The 24270-nt window shown below is 35.4% G+C and overlaps 1 protein-coding gene across 2 annotated transcripts in view; it reads left to right on the forward strand.

The window, feature by feature from the left end:
* The window catches only part of tusc3 (tumor suppressor candidate 3), a 151398-nt gene that overhangs the window by 31103 nt on the left and 96025 nt on the right, over positions 1 to 24270 (forward strand). The window contains exon 1 of one of the 2 annotated variants that reach the window (XM_067403709.1): positions 16005 to 16135. The exons of the other annotated variant lie outside the window; for it this stretch is intronic. Coding sequence (XP_067259810.1) covers positions 16031 to 16135 — 105 coding nt within the window. The 5' untranslated portion in view covers positions 16005 to 16030. Of the gene's footprint in view, positions 1 to 16004; positions 16136 to 24270 lie in introns of those variants that run through there. 2 annotated transcript variants of the gene reach the window in all.

Raw genomic sequence — 24270 nt, forward strand, 5'->3', positions numbered from 1 at the left:
ACTAGGCCAGTGTTATATATTTTGTTCAGTTGAGTACTTACAATATCCCAAATGTTTCCAACTATTTGTAAATTGTGAGAAAATCACGATTTTAACCAAGGATACGGGACGTGTCCGGGAGTCGCCTGTCAATGGTGTCATATCCGCAGGGACTGCGGCATAATAAAAGTTCTGCTACTCGTGAGGTGTGTCATGTTCGTTTCTCAAAAAAATATACATATTGTAGCTTAAATTCCCATGATTATAATAAAATAGGTTTGTCATGATTACAGACTATTCCAAAGAACATTGGTAAATTAATCAAAGTAAATGATAGTACCTAACCAAAACAAGTCTTTGAAGATTTCACCCAAGTATTTCAAGTATATTAAACTCCAATTGCTCAATAAACAGAATGTTTCATCTAAACAGCTTGTAATGAGTTTGCGAGTGGAATCATGGCTGATAAATCCACACGTACAATATTTCTCAAATTTGATTGTCATAATGGCAGCACGGTTTTAACAAGAAAATGTTGAGATGAGAGTTATGGTAATGAATGGCAGAGTTACGGAAATGTAAACACCTCACAGCTCTCTGAGGAACCATGTGTGAATTTACAGCAGATGAATGCAGCAACAGTCCATGTGTAATGACTGTGTGTAATAGAGAGTGAATTTGGCACGCTGAGCATGCTAGTGGCCACGATGAGATAATTGCATCGCTGCATTAACTCCTCTTGTACGATTGTAGGACTATATCTCAGGCTTTCACTCAATTCTTTTCCACTTGCTTCTTGAAAATAAAGACCTACAAGACATGGTCGCTAACACCAGAGGGAGAGTCTATTTATTTTTTTGTAGATGGACTAAACTTTGATGTGCCTCTTGTGTTCACATCTTCAGTGGCCACTAATCAGGTGCTGCATGAGCCATGAAGTCATGAGCACTGAATTATAATGGTTCAGTCATGAAGGATGATGCTTTCGATACTTATACTGATACTGAATTAAGAAGATTGGTCCTAAAACTATAATACAAACATATGTTTATTTATTTATTTATTTATTTTGCTTGAAAATTAAAGGATGTTCACTTTCAAATGAAAATTAGCCCAAGCTCCACGGGGGTTAATAAAGGCCTTCTGAAGCAAAGCAATGTGTTTGTGTAAAAAAATATCCATATTTAACAAGTTATGAAGTAAAATATCTAGCTTCCGCCAGACCGCCTTCCGTATTCAACTTAGGAAGAAAGTGTAAAAAGCTTATGCTGCATACACCTTCCTTATTCAACTTACACAAAAAACTTAACTGACGTGACACTATCCACTATCCACGATCCATTTTTTTCCATAAGTTGAATACGGAAAGCAGTCTGGCAGAAGCTTAACTGTGCATTCACACCGCTGCCGGCAAAGAGTATAGAACCCAAGCGCAAAAGAAAGTGCAAAAGAACATTTTTCAAATTAAATCATCAGTAAATTTTATGGCACCTACAGTAAATGTATTGTCTTATATATGTTTTATTTTACCAGTTGTGGAATCCAACCATTCAACCATCTGAGGTAACGTAGTTAGCCTACTTTGAGTATTTCCATTTTATGCAACTTTACATATTTAGTAATAGTAAATTAATAATTAATAAATTTAAGATCATCATGTTTGCAGCAAACAATATATTTCAGACCTAGTGGAGTAATAGTAATAATAATATCACTCCACTAGGTCTGAATTGAAATAGTCTGTATTGTACGTTTTAATGGATCACGCTACAAACATAACAATCTTATAATACATGATGCATTGCTGTGTCCGTTATCGCATAATTCCCACTTTTGGACACTTTTGCTTTAACAGACATTAGACAAAACTGCAAAATCAAGCTGTTACTCATATATTTATTGTCCAACTTTCCCAATTTTTCTAATGCATGTTCTTAATTTAATTTCATATGTTGGTATTAATTCAGTGTTTATAATGCTAATACTTGAATTTCAAAGAATTTTAACCCAAACTGACCAAGAGAGCAAAGGTTTTGTGAAAAAAGTGGAAGACTTAAACACAAAGTCTGTAAAATAAACTGTTTGATGAGGATTTGATGATCACCCGTAATAGTATTTTATTCTGTGTTGTCATCATTCAGGTTGGATTTCAGCTTTAATGTACTTTTTTTTTTAACAAAGCAGCTGATATTGCCATAAAAACTAGTGGACTGCCGAGTCGATTTCACCAAAAAATGGCGGAAACGCAGTGCTGCTGCTGGAACGTTGCAATGGAACGTTCTATTGCGTGTCGCTTCTTGTTAGAAGGCCTTTATTAACGCTCAAGGGCCGTGTGGAGTATGTTTATGATAGATGGATGTGGATGGAAGCATTTTCTTCAGCTTCATACCTGTTGGTCCATATTACTGCCATTATAAAGCTCGGATGCATCAGGCTATTTATTAAAATATCTCTGATTGTGTTCATCAGAAAGAAAAAAGTCTATATATACTGTACACCTAGGATGGCTTGAGGGTGAGTAAAGCCTGGGATTATTTTCATTTCAAAGTGAACTAATCCTTTAATGTGCATTATAGAATTTGAAGTATAAAAAATATAAGTGAATAATTGTGTATGGTCCTTACACAAAAATATAGATCCTAAAGTGTTTCTTTTTTCATATAGTAATTTTATTTTTTATGTAACTTATGTCTATAAATGTGCATTATAGACTTAATAAGTTAAAAATGAACTTTATTTGCAAATAATTTTGTAGAATGGGAACTGTTTCTTTATTTATTCATTTTGTTTATGTGACATTTATTGTAATATGTTTCATTATCTAACTTATTTATTTTTGTATTCATTTAAATTAAGGTTGGTAGAAGTTTGATTATATTGAAGTTAATGATAAATGAAAAACAAAAACAGAAATCTAATAATTTTTTACTTTATTATGTCAAATTACATGTTAAAAATTGGCTATAAATATAATATTAAATGGCTTTAATTTACCATTATGCAGGCTTATGAAGAAAAATATATTACAAAACAATAATAAAAGCTCTGTGCATTGGATCATTTGACAGGTATTATGTATGAATGGTCTATCAAGCTTAGAAGAAATTTAAAGAAGAGCCGAGTGAATATGCTGTTTAAACGCGCAGGTTAATTGCATTGGAACCCTGCATTTTGATACGTATCTTTGTCATTCCCTTAGATAATTATTTGAAATAGAAATGACCAAAGACCAGTGCTAATAGTGTATGCTCTCCAGAGGGGTCAAGGCAGATGTAGAGTCAAAAAAGCAGAGCGAGAGAGACGAGGAGGGGTCACAGAGTATTAAAGCTGAGAAGCGAGAGGTGGAGAGACAATGAGAGTTTGAGGTAAGAGAATGAGAAATATAATTGAATTGAAGTTTCAAAGGAAGGACAGAGATGGAAGGATGGAAAGAAGAGTTTGGCCTCTGGTGTCTTCTGTCACTCTCTAATGCTGCTGTTTTTTTACGGCAGACGTACGGCCCATCTCACCGTGCCACTTGCTTCATTTGGCTCATGATGTGGCCTATCAGCCTAGAACCTAGAGTGGCCATTTCTCTCTCTTTCTCTCCCCTCTCACTTCCCAGCTTTTTCCGTGACCATCCGAAGCTGCTATTATCTTGTCACTGCCCAGCTGTAGCTTCACAGTGGGAGATCATTGCAACAGAGCTGTCCCTCTCATATCCTCTTCACTGTAAAAACAATGAAAAGCTGAGACATCTCAAAGTATCATTTGTCACATAATGCAAGAGATTTGTGACTTTTCTCATGTTTGACCAAAATACACAATTAAGATGTTTAGCTGTGCACTAAGGAAGCTTTTTAAGTACTCTCGACAAGTGTACATGTTCACTAAGTGTCTCTTTCTGGCAATAAACACAATAAAGTCACAGTAACTACAATTGTCTAGAAATTTTATAATTTACAGCTTTGAGCTTTAAGAATAAGTTAGCAATGGCACTTTCGAAATACTGCTTTGTGAAGCTTCAAAACCATTTGTTTTGAACCAGTGATTCAAACCCTAGGGGACAATCTCTGTGAACCCATATGGTTTTTTTTATCTAATCTTGAATCAGTTTTATACATTTGTAAACATTTTTAATGAAATATTTGTATAATAAAAAAGAAGAGTTTTAGTTAACAGTCTTATTTTGGCCTGATTAGCCAAGCTCTCCATTAAAAGTTGATTTATAGTTTAATTTCTCCCATCATTAAGTTGCAAGTCTCTTTATCGTAGACAAAATAAGCATTTTTCAATATAAAAAATGCTTTAAATATCCTTATAAGGAGGCACATAGATTCTCAACTACTAACACGTTAACTTCATTAATGGTGACAATCAATAGACAAATCAATCAAGTAAAAAGATGAGCTCTAAACATCACCACAGAAATTGCATAACTTCATAAAAGAAGCAGCATCATAAAATAAAGGAAAGATACATTTAACAATAAGGCTTATAATTTATTCATGATGCACTGGATTCTGGGATATCACAAACTAACCTTAACTAATCAGCAATATTATTAAATAAAAAAAAAAATGTTTACACTTTATTTTAAAGTGCCGTAGTTACATTGTAATTACTCAAAGAAGTACTGAGTAATATTAATTAACTACTTGTACTTACTATAGAGTTACAGTTAGGGTTAAGGTTTGGTTTAGGGTTAGTTACTTGTAATTATGCATAATTTACTGTTATTACTATAGTAAGTACATGTACAAATGTGTAACTACGGCACTGTAAAAAAAGTGTTACCAAAAAATCTCAGTCACAGTTATGAGATTGTGAGATATAAAGTCACACTTTCATATGTTGCTGTTTTTTAAAGGGATAGTTCACCTGAAAATGAACAGTTTTGTGTGGGACTCAATCACTTTTTATTGACTCAAAATAAAGGCTTGTTTTCTGGGCATTATAATGTGTATCAATCTAACTGAATGGGCAAACTAGCTGTTGTTTCTCACAATGGTAATTGGAGAGTTTTGTTGTGAGGGGTCAGTCTGTACAACCGTCCAATCAGCTACAACAGAAACTCGCACAATATACAGGATGGATTGCATGTCTTTGACACAGGTTGGGTTTAAAATCATGGATGCTTTAACTTTATGCAAATATGTCTTTCTCAAATAAACAATCCACACTGCCAAACATGATTTGGTTACCATGGCCACCTATTGGTAAAACAATGCTTGCAATTAGCAGAGCTTTTCTGATATTGCAATTGTAATTATAATGTGTGCAGTAATAGATTAAGGTCAGTGATTTATGGTGTAAATTAAACCCCAATTAAAGCCGAGTTCATTTTCTTCTTTGTAATACGAGAGGAAACATGTTAAATCGAAATTACTTTAAAACAATGGATTTGAATCGCTTTAATGTCCAAACCATGTATCGCTAACAGTTCAGTCGGCAGTAACATTTTGAACAAGCCAACCAGTTAATCGCCACCCATGTGTTTTCTTCATGGCGATGTTAACCTTTTCTTAACATCACCTATTCAGATGACACATTGAAGTACCTCCTTTCTTTCTTGCTACACACTCAAGGCTATCTAGGGGAAATGTTCAACACAACTCTTTTATTCCTCTCGTCCTTCAGCTATAATATATATTAATCATTTGATACTGCTGTTACTGAGAGTTGCGTTGTAATCGGACTGCCCTTTCCCACTGGCAGAGTTAATTAAGTGTAAAATGGATGTAGGTGGGAGGGACGGGAGGGGTGGGGGGCGATGGGAAGGAAAGCTTGGCAAGAACCCCGATACTCGAAGCACAGAGTCTACTGGTGAAAGGATCAGGACACCGATGGGGCCTTCATCTGCCACTCAAACTCGGACCAGCACAGCAAACCTAAGAGAAGATGGATTACGGCCATTTGTGATGCTATTAGTGCTATTGAATGGGTCTGTTGCTCACCGCAGCTTTTACTGGCTGGTCCTGGATCAGCATGCATGCCGAGTGCTGACACTGTAGACCAAAGCAAACTGTCCGTTTTCCCGGTTTCCAAATAAGAATGACTTGGCCTCCATAGTTGAGTGCTTTTTAATGAAAAATTGGCACATGTATTGAAATGTGCAAATAAGATGACTAAAAATCACTGAAAAGGTCTTCTACGTGACATTAAAAGTTAGCGTTAGGAAAAATGAGAAAAAAAAAAAAAAATTGTTTTTCGATCCTACAACAAGTCAATGGGATCCAAAACAACATTGTTTTTCAAAATATCTTCTTTAAAGAAAGAGTCATTTTTGGATGGCCTACTCCTTTAAAACCAATGAAGTCAAGGTTTTCACACTTTCTCGTGTTTTAAATCTGTCATCAAAGTTTGTGGTCCAACCCAAGCATTTTTTCGGTCCCTCTGAAGAAACTTTCACAGAGGTGGTAAAGGATTGGCAGTAAATTGAAATGACACTCCAAGAGATTAAGAAAGGCATTTCATCAGCGTGAATTCATAGGACACATACGCCTCCAAGATAAGAGACAAACCAGAGATGCCAGTTTAATTAAAACTATCGCTGAACAACCCTTTTAAGGACAGAGTACTGTTTGCCTCATCACCACTGTTTTAATTACTCTTCTATTTCTAAATCTGTTCTTATCCTGTTGTCTAATGAAAAGGGTCAGTGGTGATACTTCAGAGTTCATGTAACATGTTTACATGTTATCATAATTCATTACAAAAGTAATAACAAGAAGAATGTGCGATTACAAACAGCTCCACAAACTAATTACATATAAAGTACATGTTGTTCATTAGAAGCACCCTGCTTAATTAATTAGAAAGAATTACATGAACACTAATGTGAGTGTGACAGTGTCGCTCTACAGAAGAGTCACTGTTATACAGTACGAAACCCTTTTCACAACCGCTGATTCAATAGATGCAATTTTCCAACATCATCAATGCTGCCCCATCATTTCCACACATTTAAAAAAAAAAAAAAGGGCTTCCTCCTGTGTGTCAAATACAAATAGGCTTGATAATAAATAAAAAAGCCTTACTCGATAACATAAAAGCTCTATTATAATAAAAACTCTTTTCTCAGCCTCTCTGATAAGTTGACAGCTCCTGAAGCAGGGAGAGACAAACCAGAAATTAGTTGTTCATTTTCTTATTTGGCTCTGACAAATCTAGTCGAGCGATTAATCTGGTGTCAGCTGTACTATGCATATTTGGTTTCCCTATAGTGTTTCCTACAGCAGTTGTAGATTGTAGTTTTTCTCTAGTACTGTACTGGTATATATAGTATTATATGGTGTTTTCATGATTTTCCTATAGCCCAAAGGCACAGAACATCAGATCATTATCTAAATATAAGAACTTTCATGTGAGGCTTACGGTGCTTTTGAGAATCGCTCTTTAATGAATAAAGACATTTGCCTGGTTTAAACATCGATCCTTTGAAATCGCAAAGCCCAAACCGAATACAATACAGAAATCAAGTGAATTACAGGGAGAGAAGTAAATCTCTTGGAAAGAGATGCCAATCAAATGTACACACGCTTGCCAGATCTATTCAGTACGTGTTTGCGATCTCTTTCCCTTTCCTTTATGGGGTTCCAGAGAGAGAAAGAAAGAGAGAGAGAGACAGCTAAGACCACCATTCACTGCAAACAACAAAAAGAATGTTAAATTTCTCTAGTAAAAACCTGTTAATACGCCAAATTTTTCCATATATGGTAAAATTACGTGTGTTTTTACTGTAAATATTTTTAAAAAAAAATGTTTTTATAAGTAAAACATATTAATGATCTTGTAATTACCTTATATAAAGAGAAGACAAAATACATTTTATTTAACATATGTGCATTCTTGAACAGTATAAAACTGTAAACAGGTTAAATAATCTTTTCATTCAAGGAGAGCCCTGGCAAACAATCACATTTGTTTATATTTCATTTAAAAAAGGTTAGTTTGTTCTTATTTTTTTTTTATTTATTTTTTTTTTATTTATTTTTTTTGTCGGTTATGCTCAGTATAGTGTTTTATGTTGTTTAGATAATGCTTGTTGCATTCTTTTAGTGCCATTTGCAATATCCTGTTTTGTGTTCTAAGTTATTACTGGCCACAGTTGCTAGAGAGAGACCAACTTTAAGTCATCATGTGGCCTTCCATGTGTTCCCGAAGAGACCATAAATAGACTTTCATAGCTCAAAAATGTTATTGGTATATTAATATTGCACAATTTAATGATAGTTAGAACTATTACAGCTGGGAAATGTAATACCCACTTATCAAGTTTGCAACATCATCACCGTAATTCTCAAGGTAAAGTTCTGGCAACCACAGCTGCCTGCTACCCTAAATTTAACATTTTACAGTGGAGTCAGTGCCGTCAACGCCGGCCACACAAATCTCCCATACAGCTGTTCTCCAGCCTGATCTGTGGAGCTGTCCAGTGCCAGAGGTTCTGAAACACACAATCCCTCAGCGGGACTCTTTTGTGAAAAACGCATTAACACATACATTGATTTTAGCAAAAAGATAAGTTGAAAAGTTGCTTTCAAAATCACCACTGCATATGCATAAAGGAGGATGCACGCGATGGAAATGCCTGGAGTGGGAAGGCGATCGAGGGAGGGGTTGAACGGGGGAAAGACTCGTTTTTGCAGAAACCCATAGTTTATATAAGATTTGCTAGCGAAATATGCGAACTGTTTGTGAACTTACATATGATCATTATCCCCTAGAAGCAGCCCCCGACATCGGCAGCTATGCCTTTAATGGCTGCAACTTGAACGAGGGTTATTGAAATGCACCCCACGCACAAAATCCAGCACCTCACCACCACCGCACTGAGCCCCAAACACACACTACACGCTGCAAACAGCAACACGTCAACATCAGCAACTCACCTTCAGCGCCTCGATGTCCAGCGATGCCGATCGCTCCATATGGAAAGATAAAGTCTAACACAAAAGTTGTATATCTAGCCTTGTAGTTCCTGAGCGAAAGCCAGCCCAGTTCTCCGAGCCGCGGCGGATTCCCTCAGTCTCATTCCCGCTGATCACGACTCCAGCGACAGCCTCAACTATTCAATAGCTTGTATGAAATATAACTAGTCACTCAGAGTGTCCCAACAGCAGTAACGTGACATACACAGACTTGCGTGTCGCTCTCCGTTTTCCTCTCCGAAGGCAAAAGTGTTTCCGTCAGTAAGAGACCGTGTTGTCATTGAGAGCGTTGAGCGCGAGACTGGCACGTTTGCAGCAACCCTGCTTGATCAATCTGTCAAATCAACCTTTTGCGGTATATTTCAAGAAATCGGTTCAATCCGAGCAGGCGGATGAGAAGGAGACTGTCAGCTCCTTGATGTGATCCGACTGATTGATTGATTGAGTGAATGATCGTTTGATTAGACAGGGCGCACTCCGCTGCTGCCCTACTTGGTGATCTCCAGAAACCTCCCGTATCCAAACGCGCTCCTCCAGCCGAGTCCCGGTGCTCTGAATACGGACTCTGTGTCTGGGAGAGGGAGTCTGAGGAGGGAGGGATGGAAGAAAAAGGGGGGAAGATCTTCCTCCAGGAGATTGTGGGTGAATATTTCTGTCTTTGGCGGCGCGTTGACTATCCAGACTAGCCAGGTGACTTGCACAGTCCCTTTAGTCTTCTGCGTGGAGAAACGAGCCGGTTCTTTTCATCACTCAAAAAATAAACTGTCCTGCTAGTTATTCTCCTGGGTCCTAGAGCCAAGAGAGAGAGAGAGAGAGAGAGAGAGAGAGAGACTGAGCTGATCCGCAATGCTATTTAAGTTTTAATTCGCATGCGTGTGTGTTGCATCTCAAGTGCATACTGTTGACTTTTCCTCTTAAACAATTTGCAGGTTGAATATTTCAATGCAGAATATTCACTCTAAAAGTGTTAGTAATTAAAGAACGTTAAATGCTCATTTAAGACCTTGTCGTTGGATAGCTGTAAAAATGTTTATTTTAATTTATGTTTATTTATATGTATAATTTTATATTTAAAATGCATAATGTATCTTTTTTACACTAAAATATTGTTGGTAAAAGGATTGTTAGTTAAAATAAAGGTTCCAAAAGGGGATTTTCATAGTGAACCATTCTGGGTTCTCCACAGAACCTTTCATGGATCATTTATTAAAAGATTTGTGTATGTGTGTGTGAAGAACATTTTAATAAAACAAAATGCCTTAAAGGGTTAGTTCACCCAAAAACGAAAATTCTGTCATTTATTACTCACCCTCATGCCGTTCCACACCCGTAAGACCTTCGTTAATCTTCGGAAAACAAATTAAGATATTTTTGTTGAAATCCGATGGCTCTGTGAGGTCTTCATAGGGAGCAATGACATTTCCTCTCTCGAGATCCTAAAAATGTACTAAAAACATATTTTTAAGTTAGTTCATGTGAGTACAGTGGTTCAATATTAATATTATAAAGCGACGAGAATATTTTTGGAGCGCCAAAAAAAAAAACAAAATAACGACTTTATTTATTTAGTGATGGCCAATTTCAAAACACTGCTTCATGAAGCATCGGAGCACAAATGAATCAGTGTATCGAATCATGATTCAGATCATGTGTCAAACAGCCAACGGCTGAAATCACGTGACTTTGGCGCTTCAAATAGCAGATTCGATACACTGATTCATAACTCTCCGATGCTTCATGAAGCAGTGTTTTGAAATCGGCCATCACTAAATAAGTCTTTTTTTTTTTTTTGGTGCACCAAAAATATTCTTGTCGCTTTATAATATTAATATTGAACCACTGTACTCACATGAACTTATTTAAATATGTTGTTAGTACCTTTATGGATCTTGAGAGAGGAAATGTCATTGCTCCCTATAAAGGCCTCACGGAGCCATTGGATTTCAACTAAAATATCCTAATTTGTGTGCCGAAGATTAACAAAGGTTTTACGGGTGTATAACGGCACGAGATTAAATAATTAATGACATAATTTTAATTTTTGGATGAACTAACCCTTTAAAGGCACACTGTGTAAATATTCGCCACTAGAGGCCGCTTATTCAAAACAAGTGACGCCTTGATTTCACGTAATCATGGGAGGTGTTGTCTTCATGTCTACAGCCAGAGGGGGAAAAAAATCAGGGCAGAAATTATATTCATTAATAAGATTATTAATGTTACTGTAGTATGCGAGCAGAAACAAGGCCGCTGGAGCGATTGCTAATGAAAAACGAGTGTGACACACGTCTCGAGAGCGGTGGAACTTTTATGCTGCAGTCGCCGTGATAAAAAAGCAGTGCTGTTTTATCATATTAGATATATTTGTATGCAGGGATGGACTGGGACCAAAAATCGGCCCTGGCTTTTTGGCCCAGACCGGCCCACCACCACTTAAGATCACAAATACCACCCGTCCTTCCGCTTATATATATATATATATAAAATTTATTCTACTTATTTATTTATTTTTAGTTGTTTACAACCAAGTCACCAAAATACGATGAATACACACTGAGCATAACCCAACACACAACAGTAAATCTATTAGCCTTATTACAGTTTACTTATTCTTATCACAATGTTAATTGTTGTTGGTGTGGGTTACTTATATCCAACAAGCTATGGTAAACAAGCTAGGTAACATTATAATCTCTAAAATAGCGGAGTAATCGGAAATAGCGGAAAAAATTCAGTCAAATTCATCAGTTATCATCTTTTTTTGTTGTTGTTGTTGTTGTTATGACTAATTACTCAGCACCATCAGCGTTAAAGAGAAAATAATCACTTCACCCGATGTTTTTTAATAAAATAGCCTTGACAGCCGACTTACTGGAACTCATCTGTCTGTAGAACTGTTCTCTCCCGCCGGCGCCGCCGGACTTCTACAGAATCTAAGCACAAGCGAGTGTGACGTGCGCGGTGGACCAAACCACTGTGAGGCAAGGGAGGGGTGACTCAAAATGTTTAATAAACTTAAAACGCCCGTTTGCGTTTGTATTGCTTTACTACTTACATAATTATTTTAGGTTTATATAATTTATGCACAATACTTAGCGTGGTTATTAATTATATTTTTTATATTGCGTGCAGGCAGAAATCTTATAGATGGTGCTGTTCAAAGATATGATTGAGCCAGTCCAGTGTCAATCAAGAAAACAACCAATGGGCCGCTAAGCTACATGTTTCATGAGCCGCGTCTGTCAGAAGGAAAAAAAATAGCCTATGTGATATTTTTGACTAAAGTGTTTTGGGCTAGCAGCCCAGTGTCAAATGAAAAAGCATTGGGCCGCCGATCTAGGCCTACCACTTTCATGGGCCGAGAGAATTTTTTTTTTTTTGGCGGTCGGCGACCGTCGGCCCCAAAAAGCACGTCGGCCCACCGGGAAAGTGCCCGGTATGCCAGATGGCCAGTCCGCCCGTGTTTGTATGTTGAAAGTTGTTATAGTGTTACTCTGCGTTCGCTAGGCGGCTACTATGAGACACTGCAGTAAGCTAGATCGATATTATGTATGGAAAAACATGGTACTCACTGTAAATCAAGAAAACAAGATTTAAACAATAAGACTTACTGTGCTGAGCTATATAACATGATTAATTTTCTTTTGATGAATGTATCCATTACTTTAAACCCTAATGCTTGGTTTGAGTAGGGCAAACTCAAATTAAATTAATTCAAATCACATTAACTTTTATTATTTCAGTATTTAGAACTTTCTTTTTCTTTTGAGTTCACGAAACAAACATTTGAAGTAATCTGAATTGTTTCATTGTTTTAAATTTCATGAACTTGTTTAATTTAATTTAGACAAACTTAAATTTACCTGAAACTGAGCTGGGATTTCTATTTCCCAGCATGCTTTGCCATGACACACGAAAGGGAGAATAAATGCTAAAATTAAGTGTTATATAATGTTTATTGTGCAAGATTAATGTTAAGTGAAGGATTTAGTTGTGTTTAATGCATTGCTATCCCAATATAGAAGAGGTTCAGTTATATGTTGTATGTTGTTGTTGTTTTTGTTGTTGTTGTTGTTGTTTGTTTTTTTTTTTGTGGGGGGGGGGGGTGAGTGGAGCATGAGCTTAATTTGAAAACAATTGAGCTATATAATAAATGTTTTATATTGCCGTACTCTCTCTGCAATTGCTATGCTAATGTTATCAAAAGCATTGTGTTACCATTTAGCATTTGCTGGATTAGCTAGTTATAGCTAGCTAAATTTCCACTACTAAAAATATAAGTTGAAATTACATGATAATTTTAAGTTTAATGTATGAGTTAACTTACTAAAAAATTTCATGTTAAGAGCATTTCAAATGTATAAGTACAAAATTGAAATCTGCCAGTTCTGCTTACTTAACTTCTGAATTTATTAACTTGAAAAAATGTACGTAACTGATTGCCTCATTTTTTTTTAGTTTTGCCAGCTTATTAGGGTTTACAGTGATCCAAACAGTTGCTCACCTGTCTAATAAACCACATAATACAGTGTATTAAAGCGTCTTTGGTGTTTCTGTGGTTTCTACAAAGTAAAACCGGAAACCGAGGTAACATGATGCCATTGATAGGTGTTCTGGTTAAAATTGCTTATTTATCTGGATTTAAACATTCTTGTAAACATTTGGGATAATGTAAGTACACAAGTCAACAAAATATATAACATTGTTCTAGAAGTTTTTAGATTTTTTAATCTAAAAATCTTACATATTGTGCCTTTAACTTTTGTGCAATGGAAAAGTTCCATTGATGTTGAAGGTTCTTCACAGAACCATGGTGTATGTTTTATTATACATTCATTGTGGATTTTCAGTAACAAACTGATTTTAATAGATCAATATGCTGGTATGCTCACATTATATTATTTAATGATATGCAGTTGGAAAATGTAAAATACAATGACATCATGTCCAGTTCGAGCAGCCACAGCGGCCAGTTTTTACTGTACATTTAAAAAACTGCATGTGCACAAGTAATTCACACCAAAAATTACTTTAAAAAATTGCTTTAAAAATAACCTACACAGCAGAATTACAGCTGAAATCATTGTTCCAAATGCAGGGCTTGCATTGAGGATTTTTTTTTTTTTTTTCATTGTGCCACACCGCAATTAATCATTCCTTGGCATGGATTTTACATGCGCACCTGACCTCAGCTGGGTATATTGTGCCAGCCCCAGCTCCGGTGACGTCAACTCCCAGTCTAGGACCCAAATTAACAGCCCACCGTAAAGTGAGCTGAAGCGACAGTGAGACAGATTTCAAGTGGAACAGCTCAACGGCAATCGTGTGTGTTCGAGCGTCCGTGCGTGTCTGTGTGAGAGAGATACTCAAATGCAGTCTAGGGAGGCTATGAGAGACACGCACAAAGAGAATATAGGTTTAAATACTGCGTCCTAGATAAATGGAAATCATACATCATCCTCTGTCTTGCAAATTTTGGCCTGTTATTCCTGGATGTGGCTCAACTAAATGTATGTCGCGTTCAGCTGTGGCTGTCTGTCTGATACGTCTGCGTGTATGTGTAAGAGAGATTATTAATGTAAAGATATTCATACCGAATATTTTATAAACACCTGCAGTGTGTTCATAACCGACAGCCTATTAAATGTGAGTCAGACATGTAATTTTTCTTAAAACAAAACCACTTGAATACTATTTTAAGGGCTAAAAGAAAATCTCAAACATTTGATTCCAGCATAAAATAAGTATTTTAGTGACTTAGTCTGACATTTGCTAGATGCATCATATTGAATGACATCGGTATTTACCCTGTCTGACCTTATATTCAGTTCTGCATAGAGATGCATGCTGGTCAAATGAAAGACATCATTTGCTACAGAGAGTGAGTCAGGTTCTTAAAGGGAAATGAAACGGACCAACCACGCACTTAGCTTGTGCATGAGCTAATAAAAATGATGAAAAAATATGGGTTATTTATGCCATCTAAGAACAAACTGTATACAGTTATACAGTAATACATACAAATTGTTCCAGTAGAGGAGAGGCTAATGTTTCTTTATAGAAACTGCAATGGAACATGCATCTTTTTAATCTTTCATGCATATGCATTTCATCTTTCGTTCAGAGCATGCAAGCGTACTGTATATTAGTCATAGCATTTAACCTTTGGGCAATTTGTGTTAAAAGGACATTATTTTCTCTAACAAACAAATGTGAAAAGCTATAAATAGCTGTGCTCCCCTATAGTGCCCTCTCAGCTGCTACTAAACAACTCAAAGATGTAGCCTATTATGACAAAGAAACAAGAAACACAATATATGATTAATATAATAATGCAGTACATTGAAGACGATATGTTATTGCAACATCTATAATGTACTTGTATGTTCTTCACAATGACTTCAGGAGAAATTTAATTTAATATGCAATCTTGTACTATAGTAGCCTATGCATTCACAGGAGAGAAATGACAAAAAAAATAAATAAATAAATAAAAATAAAATAAAATACTTATACAACTGTGCAGGGATCAAAAAATCTAAAGGCTTTAAGGGATAAATGTAAATACTGAGGTTTTTAGTGAATTAATATTTTGGCTCTCATTTAAATAATAGCTTATTATTATTAAAGGATAACAACAATAAGTCTTATTATTTTATATTATTTATGTACTGTAATATTATAAATAGCTCTTTATTTAACCCTTTAGAATATTATATAAACATTTTAAATTCCGTGATTTCTGTTTTTTGCCATGTCATGACTCATGCATTCCCCATGTTCAATATCATTCTCTATGAGAAAACACATTTTGGGTTTGCCCCCCATTGGCAGGAACTGGAGATACAGCAAGGCTAAACGTGCATCTTCCTCTCTGAACTCTAAGACTGTGACAAAACAAAAAAATATATTTTTAAAGTATATTAAAAAAAAAAAATCCTTCTATCATTCTGGATAAAGTTACTCCTATAGGATTTAGGATGATTTTACATGGTATTCCCCTTTGTTACTTCGTGCGTTTAAAATCCAGGTAATAAAAACTACAAGTCCCACAAAACGATTGTGTGGCCTCTGGTTGGAGGCGATTGCAGCCAATCAAAGCGCTCAGCAGAACTGATGCGATAAGAGCATCTTCCATCATGGCGGTGGTATTCAAGGGATTCCCATTCAACCTGCCGTTTGCATCCATATTGCTGATTCTGCTGCTATGTCTTCAGTCTGGAGGAGGTCAGAAGAAAAAAGAGGTACTGATGCATTCATGAAGCTACCTTTCACGGCACCCAGTGATGCTGATTTCTGAATATTGAAGTCCTACAGTGTACGTGTCCAACTCTAACATCTATATTACACGGCGGTAGGCACAGTTAAATGACCTAGAGATGATTATATGGGAAGAACAGGAAGCTGCTCTAATATTGACATATATATTTTTTGCATGAATGTTCTAGCAGAATCTGCCTCTTGCGTTTTATCCTCGCGGGTGCCCGTTCCGTTGTGATTGTGAACGTAGTCGAGTGCGCGTGTCCGTGTGACGCTGTCCTTATAATTATAAATAAATAATAAATCTAATCATTCTAAATGAACATTAAACACTTACAGTAATTAATATTTGAAAAAAATATTATTCATTCATTCATTTAAATTAACTGCGTTATTTAAAAGCTTGTTTATTTATTTACGTTAATGATTTTATTTGGAAATTAATTAATTTGAATGTAAGTCACATGGCTCTTCTAATAGTCCTATAATAATGGTAATGGTAATCTACACAACTGAATTAAGACTCAAGTTCTTCTATAACATTTATTTATTCATGTTACAACATTATTTTCATTATTTTATTTTTTTATTTATTATTACAACACGGGGTCAGTTGTAAACTGTCAGTTTGACAAGTCAGAAAAAACATCTGTGGTGATGTCATCAATATCATACACTCCTCGGCTATTACACTTTTTAGGTCACAGGAGAAATGGCATGTGACTGTGAGCAACATTGTACATTTTATGATCATTTCATGATCATATCATTAATCACACCCCGTTAAGACACAATTTTTCAGAAAGAGTTTTTTCTGTTGCGCATTGAGGGATTTATGTAGTAAATGTGTTTCCATCATAGTCTTAGCATGTCTTCTTATCAAATCAAAACATTATCGGCTTCAATTGAGCAAAGTTTTTGAATTTATGCGCATCTCTACGTTTCCATCCAGCGTTTTTTATGTGATATCCCAACATTCACATAAAATAGGTAGATGGCAGCATAGCTAGTTACCGGACCCTAAAGTAACAAGAACACAGTACAAACAAACACACACGGCAATTGTTTTTGTGCTAAAGTTTTCTCCAATGCGCTATATGCAATACAGTACATTTTTGTTACTTTAAATTGTTCACTTTATGCAAAACTGATTATTCTTTGTTCTTCAGTAACATTCTTGCATAAATTTGGATAGCTAATTTGCTGAAATAAGATCCACACTATCTATTAGCTATCCCCAGTAGTGAGGTAGGTTGTAACAACAGAACTCTTAGTGTTTGACATTAACTCACATAATCTGTGATTGTGTTGTACATGTCCAAGTGAGTTATATTTGTAGCAAACAAATGTGGCTACCATGAATCAAATTTTGGGAGATCTAGCACAAACAACCACTGAATTATCGATGCTCAAACAAAAGGTGTTACTTTCTTCCCCGGTGTCCCCCTGTTTGATCTATTTGATAAATATTAATTGTTAAATGAACCAAGATTTTTTTTTTTACATCTCAAAAACACACATACGTTGAAGTATCAGGTTGATACTTGACTCATGGAAGTTATTTGAAATTAATATAGATGCATTAAACACTCGTTACTTTTTACCATACGTTAATGTAATAATTGTGAATTGGCATTCAAAGAAAACGCATTGTTTCTGAATGTCAGGTGAACTGTTAGGCAGAGTCTAGACAGTCTCTAGATAGTTTCTCTCTTGAGAAAATATAATGTGTATTTGACCTTTTTCCTCTCACCTGCAGCAGAGGAGCAGGGAAATGATCATATTGGGCACAAATCAGGCAAAGTGGTGAAGCAGCAACTTTCCGCTTCTCCCTCCTGCATTTTTAAACTTGTTTCTTCATATTTTCTCTTCCTCTTTTGTCTTTTTCTCCCTCTCTTTCCTGCCCCGATGCTCTCCGGGTGCTGAGAAGGGCAGTATTTTGACTCCCTGTCTTTAAACCTTCATATATCTGTTAAGGTTTGTGCTGCCCTCTACAAACGAGGGAGGAATATTGGAAAGTGGGTAGGGGTGAATTTTTTCCCCCCTACTAGCTCAGCTACTCGTTCATTCATCATCACAGCCAAATTTTGTGTGTCTTGTATCTTGGCTTGACTAATGTGAAGAGGTAGAAAAAGATGGTGTAAGCAGTTTTGAGCTGCTTGAGTTGCAGAGTCTTTGTTTGCCTTTGTTTCCCCTTTGAGGTGTGCCTGAGGTGGACTCTTCTTTATAGGATTTAAAGATGACTTGCCGATTTATTTCTTCGCATTTTGTCCTTTACTTGTTTACACTCAGGGAGGGGCATGAGATTTCTCTTCAGGAACTGTTTTCTGATTTTATTCTTGGCATTTTAAGGATTTGGCTGCAAAATCTCTTTCCAGCTTTATTTTTAGGTTTGATGGGGTTATAATATATCAACAACACTGAAAAATGATTTTTTTTTATTTATTTTTTTTAGATATTTTGGCATTGGCCACAGTAACTCTGCCTGCCTGGTCAAATAACGTAGTTGTGAATATATATTGTGTCAATTTGGTCAATTTATGTATAGGTCTCAATTGCTAGATTTACATTTTATCGTATATCTCAGCTTTATAAAACGGTTAGTTCCTGTCCTTGATTCTGATTGGTCAATGGCTGTGTTTTATTCACACCCTTCACATTCTCACCCAACGGTTCTGTGTATCACTACACAACACCCTTAGCAACCACTCTAAGCAACGTAAACTGTATGTTCTCAATTGATATTGTTCATTGAAGCTTACTGTATTATGTAGAAGAATGTTGTGAGAATAAGAGTGTTGCGAGTTTATTACCTGCTTTCAGGTTTTCCCGTGACTGACAGCATTACTCAAAGCATTTGTCAGTTGTGTCTTGTTCTGTGTTCACAACAATTCAGTCAATGTAAAAGTCTTCGCTACTGACTGACACACTCATAAACACAGTCTTTGCCGCCATCTAATGCCATAATAATAACTTTGGTTGCTGTTCACGGTCAGGGACTATTTTTTTCTGGCAGAAGGAAGGCTTTTATTGAAAGTTTACTTCATGAAAGTTGCATTGACACATTTTTTTGGCTTTAATATTTGTATTGTGTGGTAACCATTTTATAAAAGCAATAAGGTACTCGAGGCTAGTGCTGTATCGTGAATAAGTCACGGCTGAAGGGATTGCAGGCAATTTGCGTCGTGCCTAACAACACCCTTCAGCCCTTCAGACTTATTTATGATACAGCACAGCCTCAAGTACCTTATTGCTTACTTATATTTCGACCCTGTTGTTTGGTATCACCATCAATCAACCATGATAATCAATCACTATTGCCAATGTAATCTTTTTTTTATTTTTTATATTTTTAAATCCTAATGTATAATGTTAAATTCTAGAGTTATTCATTTTCAATCATGATGATTTCTTCTTGGGAAAAATCACTATGTGTGTGTGTGTGTGTGTATATATATATACCTATGACTGCGTCCAACACTTGTTTGGTTTGTTTACTTTAGCAGCTGCTCTTAAATCAAAATCCCATAAGCTATGTTGAATCATTCCCAAAGAATGAGTCAAATGAATATTTGTGAAAGTTATTTTTGTCTGGATGTCATGCTCTGTTTGATGTTACAGCATTCATGGTGGTTTTGCATATTTTTTTGTTTTTTTTGTTTTTTTTGTTTTTTTTGTAGCAACAATTACCTGTGTTAAGAGACCCTTAATAATAATAATTCCTAACAATATTTCTAGGCAATGCAGTTGTTACTAAATGTAATATAAGTAATATGTTTCTTTGTGATGTTTTCAGGTTAGGCTGTAGGTTAAATTAATTTTGTAGATTTATTGTAAATCACTACAGGTTGGTAAGATATTTATTTATTTTATAAGAAGTCTCTTATGCTCACCAAGTATGCCTTTATGTGTTAAAAAAATACATTAAAACAGAATTATTGAGAAATATTAATACAATAAAATAACTGTTTAGTAATTTAATATATTTTAAAATGTAATTTATTTCTGTGATGGCAAAGCTGAATTTTCTTCAGTGTCACATGATCCTTCAGAAATCATTCTGATATGCTGATTTGCTGCTTAAGGAACATTTCTTAAGACTTTTATGTTAGGGGAAAAAAATAAAAAATACTGACCCCAAACTTTTGAACTGTAGTGTATATATTTGTATTTGTATATTGGTATAAATAAATTATTAAGTTAGAATAAAAGAATTTCATAAATAAGATTAATTTACAGTAATTACTGACAATAATTTGGTATAATTTAGATGAAAAGCTGCATGTTTAGTTTATTATAATGCTTGTTTATTGTTATGACAACAGTAGTTGATAATTATTTATAATTAGGTTAATATCTTCGCTAAATAGAATTTATATACTGCACAGAAATCAGTCAGTATTATTCAAACGGGTAAGCACTGTTGGAGCACAAAATGGAGCTCTGATTATCTGCTCCCAGTATCACACTAATCAGACTTTTGGCTTAAATATAAATGGGACACTCAAAAAAATGGTTCAATGGGGTTCTATATAGAATCCTAGGGTTCTTGACTCAATTATAAAGAACTCCTTATGCCAAAAAGGTTCTGTATAAGGAGAAATGTCTTAAATGATTGCATAATACGTTCACGTTTCATTTTGTTTCATTTGATAAAGTATGATTACAAGCTATTTAATTCATAAAATATATTTTTATTAATTAAATCAAAATGAATTCATTAGTGGTGTGAATCGATTAAAAAAATAACTAAATTAATCACACATTTTGTCTGATTAATCACAATTAATCACAATTAAAAACACTTAAGTTTTTAAATATTTTATAATGTAATAATTTCACAGTTATTCTCCCAATTAATATAAAAACAACATAAAGACAATATATTTTAAATACTTGTTTAATGGCATTTTTTTATGAATGACGGCCAGTATCACTGATACTACAGTTTTTTTTCGATTGCTAAACGACAGTGGGCACAACTGGAGTCACATGTGCAAAACTCTAACTACAGTATGCACAGCAGCAGTTCATGTGGACCAAACTCTAGTTTGTTTTTCATTGCTTGAACACAGTTTTCAAAACTCTACACACTCATCCCATGACTTTAACCACAACCTGCACAACACTGTGGATTTACAGCACTTTGTTCAAATGCTAACACACTGCTGTCAAAACTGTGAACCACACATTCAAAACAGAATAGATTTCAGCCTTGTGCCTTTCAAACACTGCTGATTTCAATTTCAGCTGAAAGCCTAAGCAGGTGTCTTGTTTTAGACTTGTTAGTGAACACACACACACACACACACACACACACACACACATTTTATATATATATATATATATATATATATATATATATATATATATATATATATATATATATATATATATATATATATATATATATATATATATATATATATATATATATATATATATATATATAATTACTGTAATTCCGTAAATTACTATAGACTATTGAAGCAAACTGCTAATTTTCATTTACCTTTAAAAATTATGTTCTAAAAATTTAAATAAATCATGTGAAAGAATGTCACTCTTTTCTTTGAAGAAAAAATTATTTTGTATGAAGTCACTGAAATTGTTCAAACTGTAAAGATGAAAAGTTTGTATTTTCTGTGTTGGTGTTTGATGCTGGTGTTTTTACTCTCAGTGTGTTCTGAGTGACAGTGTGTGTTATCTCAGTGAGGGTTGTGCATAGTGTTTGGCTGCACTGAGCCTATTTTGAGCCATGTGTTAACTGTTTAGCTCAGGTGACTGTTGGTAGTGCAGACTGTAGTTAGCGTTTTGCACATGTAGCTCCAGTTGTGCTCACTGTTGTTTAGCAATCAAAAAAAACTGTAATACCGGTACTGATGTCTCAATGAAAATGATTTCCTGTCTAACAGGTAGGAAATATACAGAAATTGAATAAAGTTATCAGTCTGCACTGCATAAATTATCAATTAAATATAGATGACTCCTTATTAAAGGGCATATTGCAGGTTAGAGCTTTAGTGATTCAATGTATAGAAAAATAATGTATGAAATAGATTTCCTTGGAAAAACACGCATAAATACGCTACATAGGCTTCTGGAGTCGTTTTTTGTGAGAAAATTTTACTTCCGCATCTGAAAAATGCCCAATCGGACGTGACGTAAGTGAAGGGAGCGCGATCAATATAAACTATAGGAAAACAATGGATCGCAATGACAGTTCGGACGCTGAGGAAATTGTAAATGCTTATTTATACTCGTATAACTAATCACAGCCATACAATTAGCCTGCTATGTGGTCAAAAGAGCAGGGACAGGCCAGAATTAGACAGAATAACGGTCAAAAGAGACAAATTGAGCTGTTGTGTGAGGAGAAGTAGTGGAGAACAGGACAGAGACCGGTGTTAGCTTATAGATATAACGTTAGGTAACGACATGTGCTCAGATCACAATATTGTACAGATTATTATCATGAATCAGGCAATAGCAAAGCTATTGGTCATCTAGGAGTAACTGATTACTAATAACAGAAACGAATAAATTTGATCAAGCGTATGTCACACGCCTTAATATCCGTCCACTAGGGCTGGGCGATATATCGCATGCGATATATCGCCCAGCCCTACCCTGTAGTGACGTAAAATGGCGCGGCGCTGAAAAAAAAGCGTCACTTTATCTACTAAATTAATGCCCTTATGTCTCGCAAAACATTTTTAAACCCTGTAGTACCTTTTTATATGGTATTTTTGTACAAGGTTATATATTCATCTCGAAAAAAAAATGTTAAACCTGCAATATGCACTTTAAAGCTACAAAAGTTCTTTAGTCAAGAGCAGTGAGTCATTTTCTCTGTTACCTTTGTTCTTTGTTTAACATAAGTGACAGAGAGAATTAGTGGCTTCTGTCACTTTAAAATCTGCTGCTGCTCCACATGACACGGATCTCACATGCGTTTCATTTTCTCACAACTCTTTACATTAATTTAAGACTTTTTTCCCAGAACACCTACCGCACCTTTATTTAACTCATTTAAAGGGTTAGTTCACCCAAAAATTAAAATACTGTCATTTATTACTTGCCCTCATGCCGTTCCACACCTGTAAGACCTTCGTTAATCTTCGGAACAATCTCTGTTAATCTCTGTGAGGCCTCCATATGGAGCAATGACATTTCCTCTCTCAAGATCCATTAATGTACTAAAAACATATTTAAAGCAGTTCATGTGAGTACAGTGGTTCAATATTAATATTATAAAGTGACAAGAATAACGAAAATAACGACTTTTTTAGTGATGGCCGATTTCAAAACACTGCTTCGGGACGCATCGGAGCATAAACGAATCGGTCTATTGAATCATGATTTGGATCGTGTGTCAAACTGCCAACGGCTGAAATCACGTGACTTTGGCGCTCCGAACAGCAGATTCGATACACTGATTCATTATACTCCGATGCTTCCTGAAGCAGTGTTTTGAACTCGGCCATCACTAAATAAGTCATTATTTAGTTTTTTTGGTGCTCCAAAAAAATTCTCGTCACTTTATAATATTAATATTGAACCACTGTACTCACATGAACTGATTTAAATATATTTTTAGTACCTTTATGGATATTAAGAGAGGAAATGTCATTGCTCCTATGGTTTCAAAGCATTTGCATGAATAAGAGTGTGATCATATAATGTAACTCTTCCCAAAGGATGAAAACAGATGCTGCATTAATTACGTTAAATATTAACGTGTTAAACTGAAAAAAATAATCTCATGTGTTAACACTTTAACATTGACAGTACTAGACTTAATTAAAACTAAATCCATAAAATGATCCAATGATGGAAACCTCCAAAAGGTTCTACATATGAAGCGCCTGACAGAACCTTTTTTTCCTAAGAGTGCAGTATCAGCTAATACGGATTTGGTCACTGATATATTCTACAGTTAGTTCTGCTACGTTTTCTCTATTGGACTTGCGGGATCCTCTGCTGTCTCTATTTCTCATATATCTGGTACAACATTTCTTGTAATATCTGCCTCAGGAATACTGTCTGGGCCCATGATCGCTCCATCCTGACTCTAGCAGCTGGAGCTGAAGAGCAGTGTGATCCCCTCTCCCTTCAG

The sequence above is a fragment of the Chanodichthys erythropterus genome, chromosome 12 (assembly GCF_024489055.1).
Source record: "Chanodichthys erythropterus isolate Z2021 chromosome 12, ASM2448905v1, whole genome shotgun sequence".
Classification (NCBI taxonomy): domain Eukaryota; kingdom Metazoa; phylum Chordata; class Actinopteri; order Cypriniformes; family Xenocyprididae; genus Chanodichthys; species Chanodichthys erythropterus.